This window comes from Accipiter gentilis, chromosome 6, assembly GCF_929443795.1.
Source record: "Accipiter gentilis chromosome 6, bAccGen1.1, whole genome shotgun sequence".
NCBI classification, from domain to species: Eukaryota; Metazoa; Chordata; class Aves; order Accipitriformes; family Accipitridae; genus Astur; species Astur gentilis.
Genome location: NC_064885.1, coordinates 26,799,845 through 26,819,486, shown reverse-complemented (window position 1 = coordinate 26,819,486; position 19,642 = coordinate 26,799,845). Strand labels below are relative to the sequence as shown.

Below are 19,642 nucleotides of genomic sequence, written 5' to 3'. Positions count from 1 at the left end.
AATGTATACCTCATTAATGTCAGATTATTCAGGATACTGCTTTGAAAAAGTAGAAGTATTATTTCTGCGACTCTTTTCTTCTCCTAAGGGAGGAATATTTTTGAAGCTTATTTATTGCACAAATAAGGTACTATACAATGAAGCTTTCAAGCTTCATTCTTAGCGTGGTTTGGCTACATGAATTCAACCAGCCTCTCTGAAGTAAACATAATCCAACGGCCATTACGATCTTGATACTGGCTGCTTTTATTGGGTTATATCCTCTAACTCGCTCAGATGTGAATTTCCGGCGATAACCTGTGCAGCCATAAACTTCATTCAGCCACAAGAGTGTGCATGTGAGAAGACTGCAAATCTCCTCCGCCAAACCAGAATTAGCCGGTATCGCAGGAATGAAAGAGCGTGGAGATTTGAAATTGCAGGGAATGGAGACGAGGCGGTGCAGAAGACGAGCTGCCTGGGGGGCAAGAGGCCCAAGACCGGTGCCAGACTGCTACAGAAAATAAGCCCCGGGGCGGCGAGCGGGGGCGAGGCTGAAGTGGCGCGGGCGGCTGAGCGGAGCCGGGCGCAGGTGGACATCGGAGCCTGCAGCAGCGCTCGGGGAGCGGAGCCGCGCCGCGGGTTTGGCTGACAGCGGGGGCTCGGCGCCGTGGCGGGCTGGGGCGGCGGCGCTGGCGGGGCCCGGCGCGGTGAGTACCTCGGGAGGAGCCGGGAGCCGCCGCACGGCGCCGGCGCCGGCACCGGCACCGGCACCGGCGCGGGCAGGAGAACGCGCGACAGCCGCGCCGCCCGCGGCAGAGGCGGGCTGGCCCGGCGCGCTGCAGCGCGGCCGCGGGGCCGGCGGGAGGCGGCGGCCCCTCCGTGCCGCGGCGCGCTGGGAGCGCCGCCGCCGCCGCCGCCGCCGCCGCCGCCGCCGCCGCCGCCGCCGCCGCCGCCGCCGCCGCCGAAGCGGGGTAACTAGCGGTCATCCTTTGTGCTCCGGCGGGCGGGCGGGCGGCGCCTGCAGCCGCGCCGTCCCCCCAAACGCCGCCCCGCCGCCCGGCCGCGCCGCCGCAGCCCCCGCGGGCCGGCGAGGCGGCTGCGCCCGAGCCCGCGCCCCCGTCCCTGCGCGGCGGCTCTGCGACAAGCGGCGGCCCCGTGCCAGCCCGGGGCTCGGGGGACGGCAGCGCTCCCCGTCGGAGCAGCGTTTGGCGTGGATGAGCTCAGCTTGAATGCTGGGGAAGCCGTAACATGTAAAGCTCCCAAATTTATTATCTTGGGGGGTGGGGGGGTGGGCAGGGGGGAAGTATATCCCCTGCCCGTCGGGCTGCTCCTGTAGCTGCCTGTAACCGTTTACCGAGTAGAGGTACAGCCCCTGATGCAAACTGCCCTTTCCGTTGGCACCAAGGGGAGAAGAATGTTTACTACCTGAGCCTATTCCCGCCGTCCCAGGGGACGCGGGACCACTGGTGGGTCGCACTGAGGCGCAACAGCACCGAGGGGGTCTCCCGGAGAGGCCGCCTGAGCAGGGCCTGGGGAGCAGGGCCTGGGAAACAGCCCTGGCAGGCAGAAGGGCAGCAACCCGAGTGTGCAACTTCATGCAAACTTGTAACCCTGGCAGTTAGCGTTGTAAAGGTTTAATTTCCCCAATTTGCTCTTCCTTGCTGGGCGTGCACAGGTAACGCGCTGTGGCTCTGATCTGCAGCAGTGGCTACTATCCACATCTCCAGTGAAGTCATCGACAACTGAAGTACTTAGCGTATTAGCAAGCTCAAGTTAGACTGCCAAAACTTATGACACCCAAAATAAACTATGTTTTTAACAATGTTTTTTCTGTATGTCTTCAAAAGAGAAATAATTACGTGTGGCATGTCTACTGGGAATACGGTGAATCAAAACTCATTACTATTTATAATGTGTTTATGAGTTAGCCATTGGAAGTGCCTTTAAAGCACTATTTTATTCTATACTTTTAACACTAGGGCAATCAGGTACTGGAAGAGGTTACCCAAGTATATGTAAATTACTCATCAAACGGACTTTTTCTATCAAGATCAGATGTTTTTCGATGCTCCAGTTCAACTACAAGCTAGAGAGCCGTAGCTCCACTGATGGTACAGGGAGCTTGGGTGTTTTGCTGCTAATTTGGCCTTATTACAGCACCTGCATTTGTCCCTAAAATAGCTCATGACTCAGATTTTCAAAAAAGCTCCGCATCTTTGTGGGCACTAATGTTTGGGCCCGTTTTCTAAGAGCTCTGCATGCTGTGTGTGCATACAATATAAAAAGCTTTTCTGAAAAAAAAATCTAGCTCTCCAGCTGACCAAACAAGAATCCAGATGATTCTGCCTTTAAGCGTGATCCCTTGTGAGGGGCTGTATTGAAACACCGTTACTGTGAGTGGGTCTTTACTACCTTGCTCACTGGGGAAATAGGGCTGGCTTCCCAAATCAGCTGCTGTCATTTTCATTGCAGTTTCTCTAGGATTTCACAATGGCAAAGAGCCCCCTGGGCTTCTCTGCCTTCCGTGATACTGTGTTCTTGGCAGTGTGGTGGTGTGGGAAGAAGGCTGAGGGCAGGTAAGTGCATTTCTCCTGGGTGCCAATAGGCCACGGGGCGATAAGGCAGTAGTGGGGAGAGGATTCAGACACCCCGTCCTTGCTTTATCCAGAGCCTGAGAGTTTGTGCAATTATTGGAAATGACCGTCCCTGCTTTTATTCACTCTGAACTTGTGATGTTAGTGGAAAATTAATCGCATAAAGGTAATAATAAGGAAGAATCTGGTTCAAAGGGAAAATACATGCATTTTCTGAAGATTTGTGGGTGTTGATGCAAGCATGGCATTAACTTGCAACTACTCAATCTGAGCCCGTTCTGTCAGTAAGATTGCAAAAACGAGTGTCATATCTTTGCATCTCAATGTCAATTATTTCTGCTTTAAATAATTTAAGATGTATGAAAGATGTATCTATTTCCTGTCCAAAGAAGAAAATTTCTGTATCCAGTGTCAGCATTCATGTGCACACAAAAACAGTCAAAAGCATGAAAGAGAAAGGTGAGGCTCCACATTTAATCCTGACTCTGAATCTTCAGTTGCATAATTTTGTATTCCATTATCTAAGACATACTGTAAGATCCATCATACATTTTCATTAATCTTATACAGAGCATGCTAAACAGCTTGCAGTTTTCCTTCATTCTGCTACTTCTGATTATTTCCCATTAACATGATTATTCACGATCTTTATTATCTTTATGCAGTTAGTATTTCTCTCTCTTGTGAGTGGGCTGAATCCTCCGTAAGTAGTCATATAAATTACATCAATGGGGGATCTAGCTCCAAGTACACTAACAGGGGAGAGTTGAGATGTCATCTTTAAGACCTACCCTCTGTAGAGGAAGGATGAAGTATAAATTTAACTAAGGCTGTCCCAGGCTGTCCTCTTATGTTCAAGAAAAAGTCTGCACCATCGCGTGGCTCTGACTTGTTGCCCTGCTGCCCTTCCTGCCTCAAAACACCCTGCAGGACCTCTAGAAAGACCTCTAAGCATAATCTCCCTTCTCTCTGCCTCTTGATTCGGAAAGAAAAAGCCAGAAAGTCATTTCAGTATGTGTTTCCACTGGCACCCAGGTATGGACTCATCAACTGGTCCCAGCTTATCTGCTCGTGCGGCAAGTATTCAATGTGCACAGTTCATCCTCACTGTGTCACCAATACCTTCCATGGCCAAGTTAGGACTAGTGACAACTTCGTCTGTAAAGAGTATCCGTCTATGAAAAAGTTGATATCAGGAGTACATCATATTTTAGCTCCAACTCAGTGTATGAGGCAAATCATTGTGCTCTTGGAGGAACCTACACGTTCAAGCTGCCCTTAGTTACACATAATTACCTGTACTGCAAGTAAGGAATATGTGGCACTTAACTACAAAGGTAACTTACCCAGCAGCCAGTCTGCAGAGATTACATATATAAGCAGGTTTTCACTGTTATCTGTGAAAGAAACGGTAGTTTTGACCAATTAGCTCAAACTCCATCTATGTATTAGTATGAAATACTTCAAGGCCTTCTCTGTATGTTTATCTAGCAATAACAAAAAAAGTAAAATAGTTTGGAAAGGTAGTAACTTAAGAAGCAAAATATGCTCATGTATTTAAAGACAACAGCCCAATTTTTCAGTTAGTACCGAATCTGAATTACTCCATTGACTGCCTGTTTTCAGTAGTGAGGACCTAGCCCTGAGGCACACCTTCTGAGGGCTCACAGAATACATAAGGAGCTTTTTTAAACAGTTTTTGATAACTTTGTTCTCTCTTTTGACTGTTGTGAAGCTGATGGCTCTTTTTATTTCTCCAGAGAAGAAGAGAAGACAAAAAATTACCATCTCTGGTAATTTGTATCATTACATTTCTAGTCTCCATGGAAACCAATGTGGTGCTCCACAGTTGGGTAACATTTCAGTATGTTGCAGCAGAAATCAGAGGGAGGGAAGACTGGGTTCTGCACCTTGCCTGTTAATCAATTAAAAATGGTTTTGAAATTATTTCCACATTGTGTTGCAATCACTTACAGTAACAATGGAAGAAATCAAAGTAATCAAATTAAGCTATCCTACATACACCTATGCAGATAACTCTGCCCCTCAGTTTGATTCTGATAGGCATTGACATGAATTTGGAATAATTATTTGGTTTTAGTAGGATAATATGGATTAATACTATGTGGAAACTGAAAGCATAATAGCAAACTGTTTGTCAAACTGACTCTAATAAAAAGCTTGCCAGAGAGGTAGTAACAATCCCCTTGTTGTAATTTATGTAAGCAAAGCATTTTGAAAATCAAGAACCTTAAATCTTTATCTTTCTCTGTCTTCACTCTTGTTCTTCCACTACTAAGGAAGAAACACATCTCAGAACTGTTTTCCTCTGAAGATACAGTAACTTCATCTGCCTGCCTCTTCAGGATTTCCTTGTTTTTTATTCCAAGCTTTTATCAACTTGAACACAAAGGCACATAATCTTACGGGGACAGCAGAAGTTGATACAGAGAAGGAATATACAGGGAGAGACCAGTCTATTTTTGTGACCACAGTCAACCCATGAAGAGTGAGAGCTCTCAGCCACCTACAAGTAAGTAAAGTGTATAGTAATGGAAATAATGCAGCCTACTGTCAACCTGTAAATACTCCTGCATAGACAGCCATGATAATAAGAAATACCTTAATTAGAGAATTTTCTAAGCATCTTAGATTTGAACAATGAAAACCCAGTATTCACTTTACAACTGCACTAAACCACAGTGGTGAAATACGCTAGTGATTTATGCTATTCACTATAACCAAACTACAAAATCTGATCATTTTGTATGTATTTTAAAGGTATTTACTGCATTTGTTTCAGAATACTGTGGAGAAAATGTATGCTAGTCGAGAGGATATTGGATACGATTTTGGAGATGACTCAAAAGTGGGAAGTAAGCCAGTTAAGCCTAATCCAAACATCGATGGAGGATGGGCTTGGATGATTGTACTTTCCTCTTTCCTTGTGCACATACTTATCATGGGGTCCCAAATGGCCCTTGGAATACTCAACATGGAATGGCTTGAAGAGTTTAACCAAAGTCGTGGCTTAACAGCATGGGTTAGCTCCCTCAGCATGGGCATTACACTTATTGTGGGTATGTTCCATAATTTATTTCAAAACTACATAAATTTTTAGAATATGTTTGCTACTCATCCCTCAAGTATTTTCTTACAGTTTTCCATTTTATTAGCAGAGCTGCCCAAGTTCTCCTAAGCTGCCTTTTTAAAGTCACCAGGACAAATTTTACAAATTAGAGGGAGAAAGGGAACAACAGGGAAGATGACAGAGAAGGCAATTACTCCAGGAGACAGCATGAGCAGGAAAGGATGCCTATGACTTCAAAGTCTCACTAGAATTAAGAAAACATATGATCTGTGAAGCTTCTGGTCCTCCCCGTAATCTATCTGGAAGGAGAAAATGTTGAATTTGGACAGTTTATATTTCAGTTTGGCAGCTGAACTAAAATTTATTTTTTAAGTTGTGATTGGATCAACCCAAAATAATATCTGGAGGGGTATGTTTGTGTATATATGTACATACACAATTCTGTCTCCCTAAATTAAGATTGAAAAAGTTGTATTTAGGTCTGCCTAAAATATTCCACTGAAAACAAAATAAAATGTTTACTTTCTAATTACTTGTGAAAAAGGCCTGCACTCCCACAGCTTTAGTATTGAGAGCAACGGTTTCAGTTTCTTACTCTGTTTAAACTGTCCCTTCTTCATGGGGCAACTTTGATTTTAGGTCCTGTAGGTATGTCCTAAGTATTTGGTCAGTGGGTTGAATTTTTCTTTCTACAATTTTAAACAGCAATGAGAAAATAAACTGAATTGCATGAGTAGCCTGATGTTTAACATTTTGTTTAAAACATTATGAATCTTCATGTGAAAAATATTAAAGAGTGTAGAGAATTAAATAAATAATTCGTCATTTTTTCATGTTTTTTAACAGGTCCTTTCATTGGTTTATTCATCAGCATGTGTGGGTGCCGCAAGACAGCTATAATTGGAGGGATATTGAATGCCCTAGGTTGGATACTGAGTGCTTATGCCTCAAATGTGCACTACCTCTTCCTTACGTTTGGAGTGACAGCCGGTAAGAGCTGTACTAACATTTGAAAGTTCTTTCAGTTATTTTTGATTCCTTTGAAGGTTACCTGTGTGAGTAAACAGGAAGTTAGACTGTAAAGTTATTCCAGCTTTTCCTTCACTCTTTACAGCCTGTTACCTTTTCAGAAAACTTATTTACGCTGTGGATTGGGCCCAATGACTTTTGTTGTCATTTAAGTCTGCCATGTGAAGGTGGTGTTTTTATCACTTTCTCCCAAGTGAATGTATTACAGGACATTTTCAGTTAGAAGAATTAATGTAACCCAAACTCTAACGAGTAGAATTGAAAGATGATAAAACACTGTTGAATTACATATCTAGCTAACTAACTCCTCTCTTTGTCACAGGAAGAAACAGCAAATGTTTTCTACAGGAGATGCTTCACATTAATAAAGTACCAGATTATGATAACTATGTACTGCTTCAAAACCCATTTTAAAGGGCATTGTGGGTTCCTGCTGGTAGGCAGCTAAGCTTCACACAGCTGCTCGCTTACTCTCGTGCAGTGGGATGGGGCAGAGAATCAGAAGGGTAAAAGTGAGATAAAGAGTTTAATACGTAAAGCAAAAGCTGCATGCACAAGCAAAGCAAAACAAGGAATTCATTCACTACTTCCCATGGGCAGGCAGGTGTTTAGCCATTTCCAGGAAAGCAGGGCTTCATCAAGTGTAACCATTACTGCGGAAGACAAATGCCACAACTCCGAATATGCTCCCTTCCTCCTTCTTTCCCCCAGTTTTATTGCTGAGCAAGACGTCATATGGTATAGGGTGTCCCTTTGGTCGGTTGGGGTCACTTGTCCCACTGTGTCCTCTCCCAGCTTCTTGTGCACCCTCAGCCCACTCACTGGCGGGGCCATGTGAGAAACAGAAAAGCCCTTGATGCTGTGTAAGTACTGTCCAGCAACAGCTAAAACGTCCCTGTGTTATCAACAGTGTTTGGGTCACAAATGCAAAACATAGCACCATATGAGCTACTATGGAGAAAATTAACTCTATCCCAGCCTCAATAGCATACCCATACCATAGATTTCAGTAATGTAAATTCCTGAACAACAAACAATAATTACAGGCAGGGTTCCACCCTTTTTGGAATTTCTGTTTCCATATATATTGAATATAATCAAGCAGACAGGAATCTACACACTCTTTCAGCCCTTGCTGCTTTTCAGAAAGAGCATACACAAAATATCAGCCAAAAGGCAGAGATTATGCGGAGAATTTAAAGAGGGATGAAAGTCATATTTTCAGAAAAAATCCGAGGCAAGTTTTTACATGAGGTGAAGAAGTGAGATGCTGTTGCATGAGTAATTCTGGCCAGAAAACTGGTGTAGAGGTGCCTGAGATGCCCTTGCTCACCATCTCCTCACGCACCATGCCTGCACTCATAAGCCCCTCACCCTCAGGTGAGCCGCCTCAGCCCCCGTCCACTCCCCCCCCGCCTTGCTCACAGTCGCCTCACTCACTGTCGCCTCAGGGAAGTTTCTTTCATGTTTTCATGGCTGCTAGATAGAAGACTGCTGTTCACTTATGGTGGCTGCCTCCTGCTGCGGTCACTTCTGGGCCTCCATGCAAGGCTTGCGGGCTTACTGATGGCTCCTGTTCTCCCCATTGGTGACCCGCCTTTCCAGATGCCCTCGCACAGTACGTCCCTACGATCCCAACCTTGTTCCCCCAGCCGCAGCCACCCTGCCGCCTCAGCTCCTCTTTCCCAAAGTGCCCCTCACCTCAGCATGGTTACCCTCGCCCAGCTCCTCACAGCCTTGTCCCCTTACCTACTGGCCGATGGCTTCATCTCAGCTCCACAGGCTCTCCTCTCCGCGGCAGCAGTGGAGGGGGCGCAGAGGAGACTTCTCCCCCATCAACCATCCTGGGGAGCCCCGGAGTGGGCGCCTGGAGCTGGTGGCGGCAGGGAGTCCCCGTGGGCTGGGGGGCAAAATGGCCCCTGAGGCCCTGTGCACGGGCCAGGGGAGGAGAGCAGAGCCGGCCCTGCCACCGCAGTTGTGGTGTAGGGTGACAAATCTGTGAGGAAAAGGAGTGGCGAGGCCTTTGGCCCCTGTATTTACCTGTGAAGGTGGCATGCCTTTGCATGTAATTAGACTACGTTTTGCTATGTAGCCCACAGAATGAAAAGATAAGATGAAACAATTTTAAAAACGTCTTACTTCTCGGGATGCGCAGGGAAGCGCAGTAAACGCTAACGCAAGAACAAGCCCCGGCTGTTTTTTCACAGCAGTCAACGGCAGGCCAGTGTCTGAGGAAGCAGGCAGTCTTCTGCGGGGGCAGAGAGATTTCCTTCGAGTTTGTGGCTGGGTTTGGGGAGGGAGACCTTGTACAAAATAAAACCCTGATCATGTATTTGCATAGCAAAGAAAGAAATATTTCTAACAGGCGAAACAGGTACGCTGCTGTGATGTTGAGGTGCTTTTTTTCAGGCTTTGATGGAATAACCGCTCTTTCCCCAATCTAGCTGTAGCTAGATCATGCTGTAGCTGCACATAGCTATGTTATCAGCTATTTAGGAAAACTTTTAAGCCCAAAACACTATTCTAAATTACAATCAGTGAATTTGAAAGCATCTTCTGCATATACCTCTTCTGGTCCAAATCCTCTCTGTCAGGAATTTGCTGTGAGAAAAACTGGGCAATTTCTACCTTTGATGATGTGTTTGCACATCTCTCAACACTTTCTACTGTACCATTAATACCCTGTTTTTTAAACAAGTGAGGGGTTTTCTACAAAATTAGAGATCTGCCTTTTAAGGATATGCCTGTGCAGCTACTGTGTGGCCCTCCCCTGGAGTGCCCAAAGAGAAACCTGGAAGCCACCCAAGGTCCCACCACCGGGCTAACGTCCCGTGCTGTCTCCTGAAACTTATCTCATGGTCACTGTGGCTCCACAGTTACAAAGCAAGGACAAAAACTCAGTCTGGATCTTCATTGCTGGTGAACTTAGGCAAAAGCAGCAAGATGGGCCCACTAAGCAATCTCTGGTCACTGATACAATCAGATGCAAGTATTAAAAATGCAGGTATTTTAAAATAGGGTTTGTTTATGTTTTTCCCCATATTAACTGTCACTGATTTACGGTGGATGTTTGGGACTTCCCAGAGGGGTCATGCTGAACTGAACTAAAGGTTTTATTTTCCATGTGTTTCAGTTTCTCCTGCAGTTAAATAGCAGTATTGTATTCTCACTGGAATGGGCATTGCAAATTTTGGAAAATACAAGACAGAAATGGAAGCTAACATGAGAATTGAGTATTTATTCTCGGTTTTACTACTATGCTTGCGCAAAAGTTGGGAATAAAACTGATTTGGTTTTCATCGCTTTTTATCTTGTTGGCAAAACGTTCGGATTGATTTCAGTTTTTATTTTCATAGGCATTGGAAGTGGCATGGTTTATCTGCCTGCAGTGGTCATGGTAGGACAATATTTTCAGAAGAGAAGAGCGCTTGCACAGGGACTCAGTACCACGGGAACAGGATTTGGAGCTTTCCTAATGACTGCCTTACTGAAGTACCTTTGCATCGAATTTGGGTGGAGGAATGCCATGTTCATCCAGGGCGCCATCTCCCTGAACCTTTGTGTCTGCGGGGCGCTTATGAGACCACTCTCTCACAAAGACATTGTTAGTGAAAAATACGTTGTGAGAAGTAATAGTGAAGATAATCAGGCAAAAGTTCTGTCCCACTCTGCAGAGACTATAAAATCTAACGGTGTCCTCAGTGAAGAACCAGAAAAAAAAGAAGCAGCAACAAATGAAGAAGTGCTTGACAGTGTTCAGCACACAGAAATTGGAGGTAAATCTAGAAGCGGAAGGAATATGTATGGACTGCGCATTCTTAAGACAGTGAGCCAGCTGACAGTTACAGTCAGGAAGGGCTTTGCAATATGGTACTCAAGCTACTTTGGAGCTGCATCACTGTTTACCAATAGAGTATTTGTGGCCTTTATAATTTGGGCTTTGTTTGCCTATAGCAGCTTTGTCATTCCCTTTATTCATCTTCCAGAAATAGTCAAGCAGTACAACTTATCTAGTCAGAACAATATATTTCCTTTGACATCCATTATAGCCATTGTTCATATTTTTGGTAAAGTGATCCTTGGAATCATCTCTGATCTCCCATGCATCAGTACATGGAATGTCTTCCTCATGGCTAACTTTACCCTGGTCACCTGCATTCTTACTTTGCCACTAATGCAAACATACATTAGCCTGGCTGTGGTTTGTGCTCTAATAGGATTTTCTAGTGGCTATTTTTCTCTAATGCCTGTTGTGACTGAAGATTTAGTTGGAACTAAACACCTTGCAAATGCCTATGGCATCATCATTTGTGCCAACGGAATATCTGCATTGTTTGGACCACCCTTTGCAGGTAAAAAGTTCAAATTGCTAACCAACAGATATTTGTATAATAACTATGTGACTTGTTATATTATTAAGCTTTCTTATAGTATGAGTACATGTAGTTAACAAAATTACAGCTGCTCCAGGATGGACCGTAACATCCAGCTTTACATTGTACAAATTTACAGATCCCATCTGCTGGGTACCAGCTCACTATTCACACACGACAAATTACAATCCTTGCAAATAACCCCAAATCTAATACAATCTATCCTTTCAATGGTATGTGTCCTCAGAATATTATCATATACTTTTTTAAAATGAGAAAAGTGTAACCTATTTTTACGTGTTTTGTTTAGTATATGCACTAATATACTCATGCCTCTATCTAGATGAAAAAATGATGAATAATCTTCAGGGTAGGCAGGTGTTTGTACCATAGTATTACCCCTAAGAACTATAAAGTGTGTTTGGGTGTCACCACTCTGTTGATTTAACTAACTTAGTTTTGCCTTCCTTCAGCCAGAAATACCTACTTTGGGGACTGCACTGCTCATGATCTCTTTACTGTCATCCACAGCAGAAGTAGAAGTATATGTATGTTATCCCTAAAGTTACTTAGATTTAAACAAACATTCATTATAAATTTTCTCATAGAAAAAGGCAGGGAAGTACAGAAGAGGTCTAGGTACTGATTGTCAGTACTATAGCCAGACTACAGCTATCTTTTAGAGAGATGCAAATCAGAAGAAAGCAGCAAGAAACCTTGTGAGTAATGGCTGTGATCAGCCAGGGATGGCACTAGGCTGACCTGAAGCTATTGGCAGCACAAGCAACCCAGAAAAGCAACAACGCTCTCACCTTCTCTCCTCACCACTAAGTGTGCCGATAAAATTTAGAAGAAAGCCCATTCAGTGCCCTTTGAAAAGCAGCAGTGTTTTACTCTACCATATATTCTTTGGCACCTCTCAGTCTGTGCTGAACATGTCTTTGTATTTGGTCATTAGTAACGAAGCAAACAGGATGCAAGTAGTTGATGTCCAAAAAGCATCTGATCTTGGGGTAACACCCGAATGCAACCAGCATGACATGAGGGAATTTTGCTATTTTGGGCTCTCAAACCTTTCTGAATTAACTTTAATGTATTTTTGCAAAGGAATTAAGGTTGGAGTGAGAATAATTGCAGTACTGAGATTGTATCCCTTAAAAAGTCTTTTATCAGTATGTGAGTCTTTGAGAAAGCTAATGGGAATGTGTGTGCTTGCACAAAGCACAGCATTTGAACTAGCCTGCAATATCAGGCGTTTTACAAAGACAATACTAGGGTGGAAGAACTAATTGGTTTGGGATTCCAAAATGTCTATTTTAAAGTCAGACCTGTTTTAACTTGTTTGGAAAATGTACAGTGTTAGAGACAAGGTTGCTTGGCTTCTTAGGATGGCACATAGCTAGAGTCCTATTTTAAGATTTCTGTGATACTTAAATGAGGAGATAGGTTTTACACTGGTTTTGGTGAATGAACGAGAGATTTTGTTAATGTTACGTTTCCATTTGTAGTAGCATCTAGAGGAGGAGACAATCACCACCTCTTTTTTCCACACAACATCTATGGATTTGACTGAAATGTCATGAGAGAAATGTGCAGTATTTTTCGTATTTTCCCATGCAATGTACCTTGTTGTCAAGCTTTGTAACAAACATGTTTTGTCCTTATTTTGCAGGCTGGATCTATGACATCACACATAAATACGATTTTTCTTTTTACATATCTGGCTTGCTATACATGGTGGGAATAATATTTTTACTTATACAACCTTGTATTCAAAAGAAACAACCAAGAGAAAAATCTACAGAAGAAGCACAAGTGTAGAACAAATTCCAGAAGTTTTTTTTCTGAATTTTTTTGTTTTCATGTTTCTATTGTATGACAGTATGAAGCTGTTTTTCTTATGGAACCAACCACATTGAGCTGTACTTAAGTGAAAAGCAAATGTGCTCCAAAATGCCAATAAATTATTAGAAATATGCTTTTAAAATGAGTTAAGGTCTTTTACTTTAGGACTAACAAATACAGTGATTAACAGCACCCTGCTAGTCTTAAAATTGGAACAATGCTAGGAGCCTTTACCCTTGCTTCTCTTTTAACTTTTCACCACTACCCATTGGTGAAACTCCATTGACTGCAGTGCAGTTACTCCTGATTTACACTAGTCCTACAAGAGAATTTGATCAGAATATGAATGGTTTGTAAAAGTCCTTCCTACTATGTATTCTGTCTGATAAAAGATTAGTTACTGAGTATGAGAAAATGATTGTATTTCTTACCTTGCTAGTCAAGTACTGTTGAAATGCTGGTACAATAATTCAGTTAATTCAGTATATTAAAATTACTATTTCTGTCATGCAAAACTTAAGAAAAGTTCTTATATTTTTCTGAAACAACTCTCTACTTCAAGGATTTTTTAATTTTATTTTTTTAAAGTATCAACTGCATAATAAGGTAGCTATCCTCAATACATAGGTGGCATTATAAATGCTGTGACACTTAATGTTTCTGAAGTAAAACAAACATGAAAGCAAAACCAGGCAACATATGGAAAATATTCACAAACTGGAAAATGTTTCCAGGAACAGTTTGAAGTTTCTGGCTGCTTACCTAATTAGAGGTATTGTAGAACTTCGTAACATTGCCATTGACTCCTTCCATGGGACTTGTTTGTCAAGTAAACAGTACCAAAGAAACAGAGCTAGACAAAATTGGCCAAATGCAGTTTTAGAAAGAACCGAACTACAGCATGCTAAATTTTGTTACAATTAATTTAATAACAACAGCTTACATTATGAACAGTCATGTTGCTGCTCATAATGTATGCCATGAACTGTCTAAGACTGGTCAGATTTGAGATGTTTATTCACTAGAAAATTAGATAATCCAGAGCATGGAAGAGCTAAAGACAATTTAAAATATTCAAATAAATTTTCTTAAACAACATTAAGCGCCTGGTAATCAATGCAGAATGTTTTGCATGGTGGTATGAGACATACTTTTTTCAGCTTTGAGAGTTGAGTCTGATGTTAATTTTCCTATCAAATAAAAGTTACTGTAGTTTTTTTTCCTGCTAGCCTTATGAAAAGCTTTTCATGGCAAATCAGGTTCTTAGTTTAATACTGATACATGCTGCTTGAATTCTTTAAAACCAATTGATACTGTTCAATTATATTGAACAAATATTGCGAAACAGTTCATTATGTCATTATACAGATCTTTTTTATAGCTGCAAGTTTGGTTAAAAAGAAGTTCTGAACCACAACTCGTATTGTTCTATATTGGAATTCACTGGCTTCTTAGTTCCACACTTCTACAACTGTTGGCAAGGACATACTTTAAAATAGATCACTGAAATGAGCCAAGTTAAAAAAGAAAACCTTAAGAAAACCCCAAACTACTTTAAGATTAAAATCAGTTCATTCATATAGGATAGTTATGTATGGCCTTTAAAATTCATATTAAAACAACTGAGGTGGCAATGAACTGCAACACACAGTGTGAACATGCAGTCAGTAATTTCTTACAAGCAGCCTTTTTGTTGGAGAAAATGTTCATGTAAATTACACTTTCACATCAGTTCTTCTGTTACAGGTTTAATGTCTTCTTGGTGTGAATGCTGCTGCTAGTTTATTTTAACTGAGTAATTGGTAAAATATATAAAAATTGAAGTGACGATTTCCCTCAATTTCCTTTTTTATCTTTTTGAAAGATATGTACCCTTTATACTTGGATCTTCACTTTGTCTTTTGTCAAAATCAACTTTATTTGCATATTATTGTAATGAATAATATGTTGTTCACTTATAATATCTGCAATATATCTTTCTACAGAAGTCCTTACTAGGCCATATGATGGGAATAAACTTATATTACCCCAAATTCCACTTTCTGTTCATTTACTAATTAAGTTCATTTTTTTAAGCTTAAAAATGAAGATTCTTCTGCAAAATGATTGTTCTTATTTCTTGTAACAGAAGTGACAGGTACATGGTTGATCAAGGAGAACAGAAGGTGGGCTGACAAAGTCAACTTAAATTAGGATTTTAAATTAATATTCGCTTAGTCCATATTGGCTAGCATGGGTTCTAGTTTCCTAATCTGAAACTGCCTAAATCTGTTATGAGAGCACATGCTAAGAAAAAATTCATTGGTGGTAAATTGACAGAAAGTGAGAAAAGAGGATCTGTTGTTTTGTAGCTCTGCTCTCATACTGTAGTTCTCAAAATCATCCCTCTAAAGCAAAATTAAATTTCATAGTGTTTTATTACACAGAACGGAAATTTTATGAATACAGTAGTTTATGCACATCATGAAATTTGTATTTGTCATTGTCCTAACAGGAAATAGTCACAAAGAGGAAAGAATATACTTAAGTGTTTCTTCTACCGAAAGATCTACAATCATCAAATGCTTCAATACTGATGTAGAACAAAATATTCTTAATCTAAATTAGCAAATATCTTTTAAGAATTAAAATACTACTTTATAAAGAAACAATGATATAAGGACCCTGTATTCATAGTTTTTAATCGGTTTCTAAAATTCAAGCTTGACATGTTAAAAAATTGTAAACCTAATACACTCTTCAAATTTTTCACTATTATATCCAAATACTGCAACCGCTGTTTTTAATACTCAGGTCTTAAGTCTAGTCAATGACAAATGATATATTAATCAACATGTACTTTCAGAGTAGTAATATTTGGCCTCTTAATTGCTGAAGCTAATTGTTGGAGTAAGTCAGTCATGTCAGTAACAACTGCCTTCATCTTACAACACTCTTAAGTAACCATTGTTACAGTCTTGTAATATAGCTAATGTCTCTTATCACATATGCAACTTGAATAATGGAAGTCAATTACTTTCAAAGGTACCTGCATCAGCAACGCCAAGGAAAAATTTTACCTGTATACCATTCTGGCAGAGTGCCTCAAACGTGATTTTGATGGATTGTCCAAGGTGAGGATGATTGTTTGATCTATACCCTCGATCACCAAAGAAGTTTCTTCTTGGTGGCAAAATTATTATTTACTTGAAGTTTAGATAATTAATTTCAAAACATTTTAACACACATCAAACTCCGGAACCAGCTACATGTTATTTGCCTATAAACATTGCAGATTTATCATGATGGACAATAAAAACCTCAGCATTGATCATCAATTTTTGTATTAAGAAATGATAGATGGTTTTCTATAAAGGCAATAATGACAATGCCATAGCATCTGATATAAAACATGGATTGTGTACAGCGTATATACAAAATAGAGAAGTCAGAACAAAGAAGTACAAAGAAGCCACAACCTTTTCTATTGCTAGTAACTGTTATAAAGCTGACTATAATACAATTTCAGGATGCTCAACATACTAAACATACTATTTATATGTTGCTCCTAGTAAGACATACTTTGTTTTTCCTCTCTCAATCCTTAAAATAATCTGCTCTCCCTAGTAAAGTAGTCAGTATGTCCAACCTGATAAACACCAAATGCACACCTTAGAACAATTGCTTCAATGAAAAATGTATTCAGTTATTCAGGGGTTTTTTTGTTCTGAGCATCTTGTTTCTGCCTCCTCCTTCGGAGCTGCAGCTGTAGCTGGAGTCTGTTTGTGAAGAAGAATTGTTTCCAGCCCATTTCCTGGGCAAGTTCTTTCATTTCTGGTGTAATTGTGTCACACAAGTTCTCCACAATATTTTCCCATAGCGCATTACTGTTACATATCTAGTTGTAAGAGAAAGCAGAGTCTTTAAAATCATGATTTGGCTTACTCATCGCTGATTATTTTACTACACAAAACGTGTTTAGACAACACAGATGCCTTGTGTGAAGGTCACTTACAATGCAAGCTGCCCACTCGTCTTGAAAGACACAATATTAGTTAAAACTCACAATGACATAAATGGAAGTTTTGCCCTGTGTTGCCAACGCAAGACATTGCATGTTCTTCTGTGAAAAATTTGAGAAGCTTCTTTTGGTACGATATCAAAGGCCTTTATGCCACTCTAAAAGCAGCTGTAATGCCACATACTCTCCTGGTATGTAATTCATACAGCCCCACTGAAATCAATGAAGCTGTATACGATTATGCCAAAGAACTTGTCAGGATGTAGAAATCACATCACAAACATAAATCTGTTTTCAGGTTAAGTAAAAGAAGCAAGGTGCCTTTGGACTTCATCAGAAATGCAATTTTAGGAAGCTTTCAGAAGCACTAAGGATTAAGCCTGTTTCTCAGAAGATGCTTCCTTCTTTCAGAATGACTCCATAAACAGAATTGGGCAGAAACATTATATTATAAACAGAAAAGAAATGATGTAATTTGTTAGATGACAGAACCATCACAAAAAAAGAATTAGGAAGATACTCTGTGTCATTGTATATTATCTACCCATTGTAAGTTATACTAGAGCAGAGTAACATTGATGCTTCCCCCAAATATTCCACTTTTCTAAATGTGTAATTGCAGGGACCTAAGTGGAGTTGTATTAGGTGACTCCGATGCAAGTGGCTGGTATGTCTGTCACAAATAGTAACAGAAATGGAAAAGCAAAAGTCCTGGTATAACTTCTGTTACATACTGCTGATGTAGCTGGATACCCTAAACTACTTAATTCACTGACTACAGCAAAGCTGTATCAGAGCATGTGTGGTCCTATTTTTGTTGTTCTTGAATTGTGAGGCAGGCACACACAACATGCTAGCGCATTTTAGCAAAGGAAAAGCAGGGATTATTGGGGCAAAATTGCTGTGGAAGTGCTGAAATGAAAACATATGCATTTTAAAAATTTCCTCTTGCTCTCCATCTGTCACCATTCTGCTGTTCCTATGAAAAATGGAGATCATTAGGTTAAAAATAGTGGAGACTGTTTTTTTGTATCATCTATCTGTATTTCCAAATGCAGTGTTCCATTAAAAAAACCCACAAAACAAAACAACATACAGAAAGAAAAAGAGATAATCACTGTCATTATTGTGGTTTTCTTTCCGCGCCAATGGCTTCTGAATTGCGTCCTAAGAATTAGACCTTCCCTTCTGTAAATCAGAGGCAAGAGCTGCCCGGCGGGGCAGCCCTGCCCGGCCAGCGGCGAGGAGCCGGCGCTCACCGCGGGCTTCCTTGGGAGCCTGGCTCCCTCTGGCGGGAGTAGCTCCCTCCAGCTCATAGAAAAAAGTATTTTTCTCTCTGCGGTTTAATTTTGACCGTTTTGGCTATCTAAAGACCTTGTACGAAATAAACTAAACGAATCCTATCCGGAGCTTGTGCTGGGAGACATCACAATCTAGCGGTTTGCTCAAAAAGTGTTTGGAAAACTACACAGTGCTTGAACGGTGGAGGACTTCGGTACTTTGCTTCATTTGAGATGGAGTTTCTTTTACCATACTTAAAAACAGTACCTAGCAAAAATCTAAAATACTTTGAAACACATATTGAAAGCATCTGAATACTCTGGAGAGCAGGATTTACGCTCAGAACAACACAGTCGGAGAAATGCCATGCTTTGGGTAACAAATGGAGATACCTGTTTAGTTCAGCCTACGAGGATGCATTGCACGGGATGGACGTACAGAGCCTTTCACACTCTATTTTTCAGTCCTGAGTGGAGAGACTGTTCTATTTTTTCCTATTTGAAAACCCGAATATGCTATTTTATAATTCCAGAGAGAGCAGCGTTCCAGCCTACACAAAAATTACCCTGGAAATGAAAACTCATAGTATTGGGGCAAATTTTTAATTCTGTAAAAATAGTGCTGAAATGAGAGAAAGACAGCAAGGCATTACTAGTTGTAATAGGTTATTTCATTGTGCCAAAATCTTATCTTTATTATTATGTAACTTAATTCTTTCTAGGATTTCCTTAAATTCCAGAATAGCCAAGGCTTTGTGTTAAACTAATGAAGAGTTTACTGCCCTCCACAGCATCTCATCCTACTGCACTCACACTCTGCAAATGACAGATGGATTCCAAATATACTAATAAATAATTTCCTGACCTCTCTTCTATCCGTTCTCTTCCTCTCCTTTAGCTGTTTTTATTCTCTCATCCTCTACCGGTTGTTTCCCAGTCACAATATCAACTGTTTTATCTTCAAACTGAAATAAAGCCCGGAACTCAGCAAGCTTATCTACCTCCATCTGCCCTTCATCTCTAAATTCATGGCATGCTCTATTTTGCTATCTCGGCATTTTCTCCTGTGTTTTCTCCTATTTCTTGTGCTCTCTCTCTCTAAAGCATCTATAATGTCTTTGTAGCCACACCATAGGAACAGCAGTACAGCCACGTGCTCTTGAACTGTCAGCAGTCTTCCACAGGACTTATCTTGAAAACTTGGGCCACGTAGCCTCAAAATAATACAAACCCTGTGAGTAATCTCATCCTGATGCAATATGGAGATGTACTCTGTACCAGAGACAGGTCCTGTTCTGCAAACTAAAAGGTTAATCTGTCTCTCTGAAGTCTTTCAGAGAGTATCTAGCTGTCACATCAGACTGAAGATGACTAAACCTGTTTTTATCTTCCTCCTAAAGTCTCACCATTACTTATGTTTTCAGTAACTGTACAACCCATAACTTGAC

General features: G+C 41.0%; 2 protein-coding genes across 4 annotated transcripts in view; one reads left to right on the top strand and one right to left on the bottom strand.

Moving 5' to 3' along the window:
* Positions 1-297: 297 nt before the first annotated feature.
* On the top strand, positions 298-14,600 carry SLC16A14 (solute carrier family 16 member 14). Of its 3 annotated transcripts, XM_049803192.1 has the most exons (6): positions 298-689; positions 4,967-5,109; positions 5,380-5,656; positions 6,514-6,657; positions 10,053-11,048; positions 12,742-14,600. In XM_049803192.1, exons 3-6 carry the CDS (start codon positions 5,395-5,397, stop codon positions 12,888-12,890), a joined length of 1,551 nt encoding a protein of 516 aa, XP_049659149.1. In that variant the 5' UTR covers positions 298-689; positions 4,967-5,109; positions 5,380-5,394; the 3' UTR covers positions 12,891-14,600. The 3 variants fall into 3 exon arrangements, with proteins under 3 accessions (XP_049659149.1, XP_049659148.1, XP_049659150.1); XM_049803191.1 differs by lacking the exon at positions 298-689 and having other exon boundaries at positions 3,325-5,109; XM_049803193.1 differs by lacking the exons at positions 298-689; positions 12,742-14,600 and adding an exon at positions 11,755-12,252 and having other exon boundaries at positions 3,325-5,109.
* Positions 14,601-15,312: 712 nt separating this feature from the next.
* FBXO36 (F-box protein 36) overlaps positions 15,313-19,642 on the bottom strand; it is a 33,350-nt gene continuing 29,020 nt past the window's right edge. The window contains 1 exon segment of the mRNA XM_049803202.1: positions 15,313-16,791. Within this exon segment, the coding sequence (XP_049659159.1) occupies positions 16,600-16,791 (192 nt within the window). The 3' untranslated portion in view covers positions 15,313-16,599.

Excerpts from the sequence above, each read along its gene's own strand:
- SLC16A14 (XM_049803192.1), top strand. The coding sequence starts at position 5,395 with ATGTATGCTAGTCGAGAGGATATTGGATACGATTTTGGAGATGACTCA. Across the intron at positions 6,658-10,052 it reads TACGTTTGGAGTGACAGCCG|GCATTGGAAGTGGCATGGTT; the intron begins GTAAGAGCTGTA and ends TTATTTTCATAG. Across the intron at positions 11,049-12,741 it reads GTTTGGACCACCCTTTGCAG|GCTGGATCTATGACATCACA; the intron begins GTAAAAAGTTCA and ends CTTATTTTGCAG.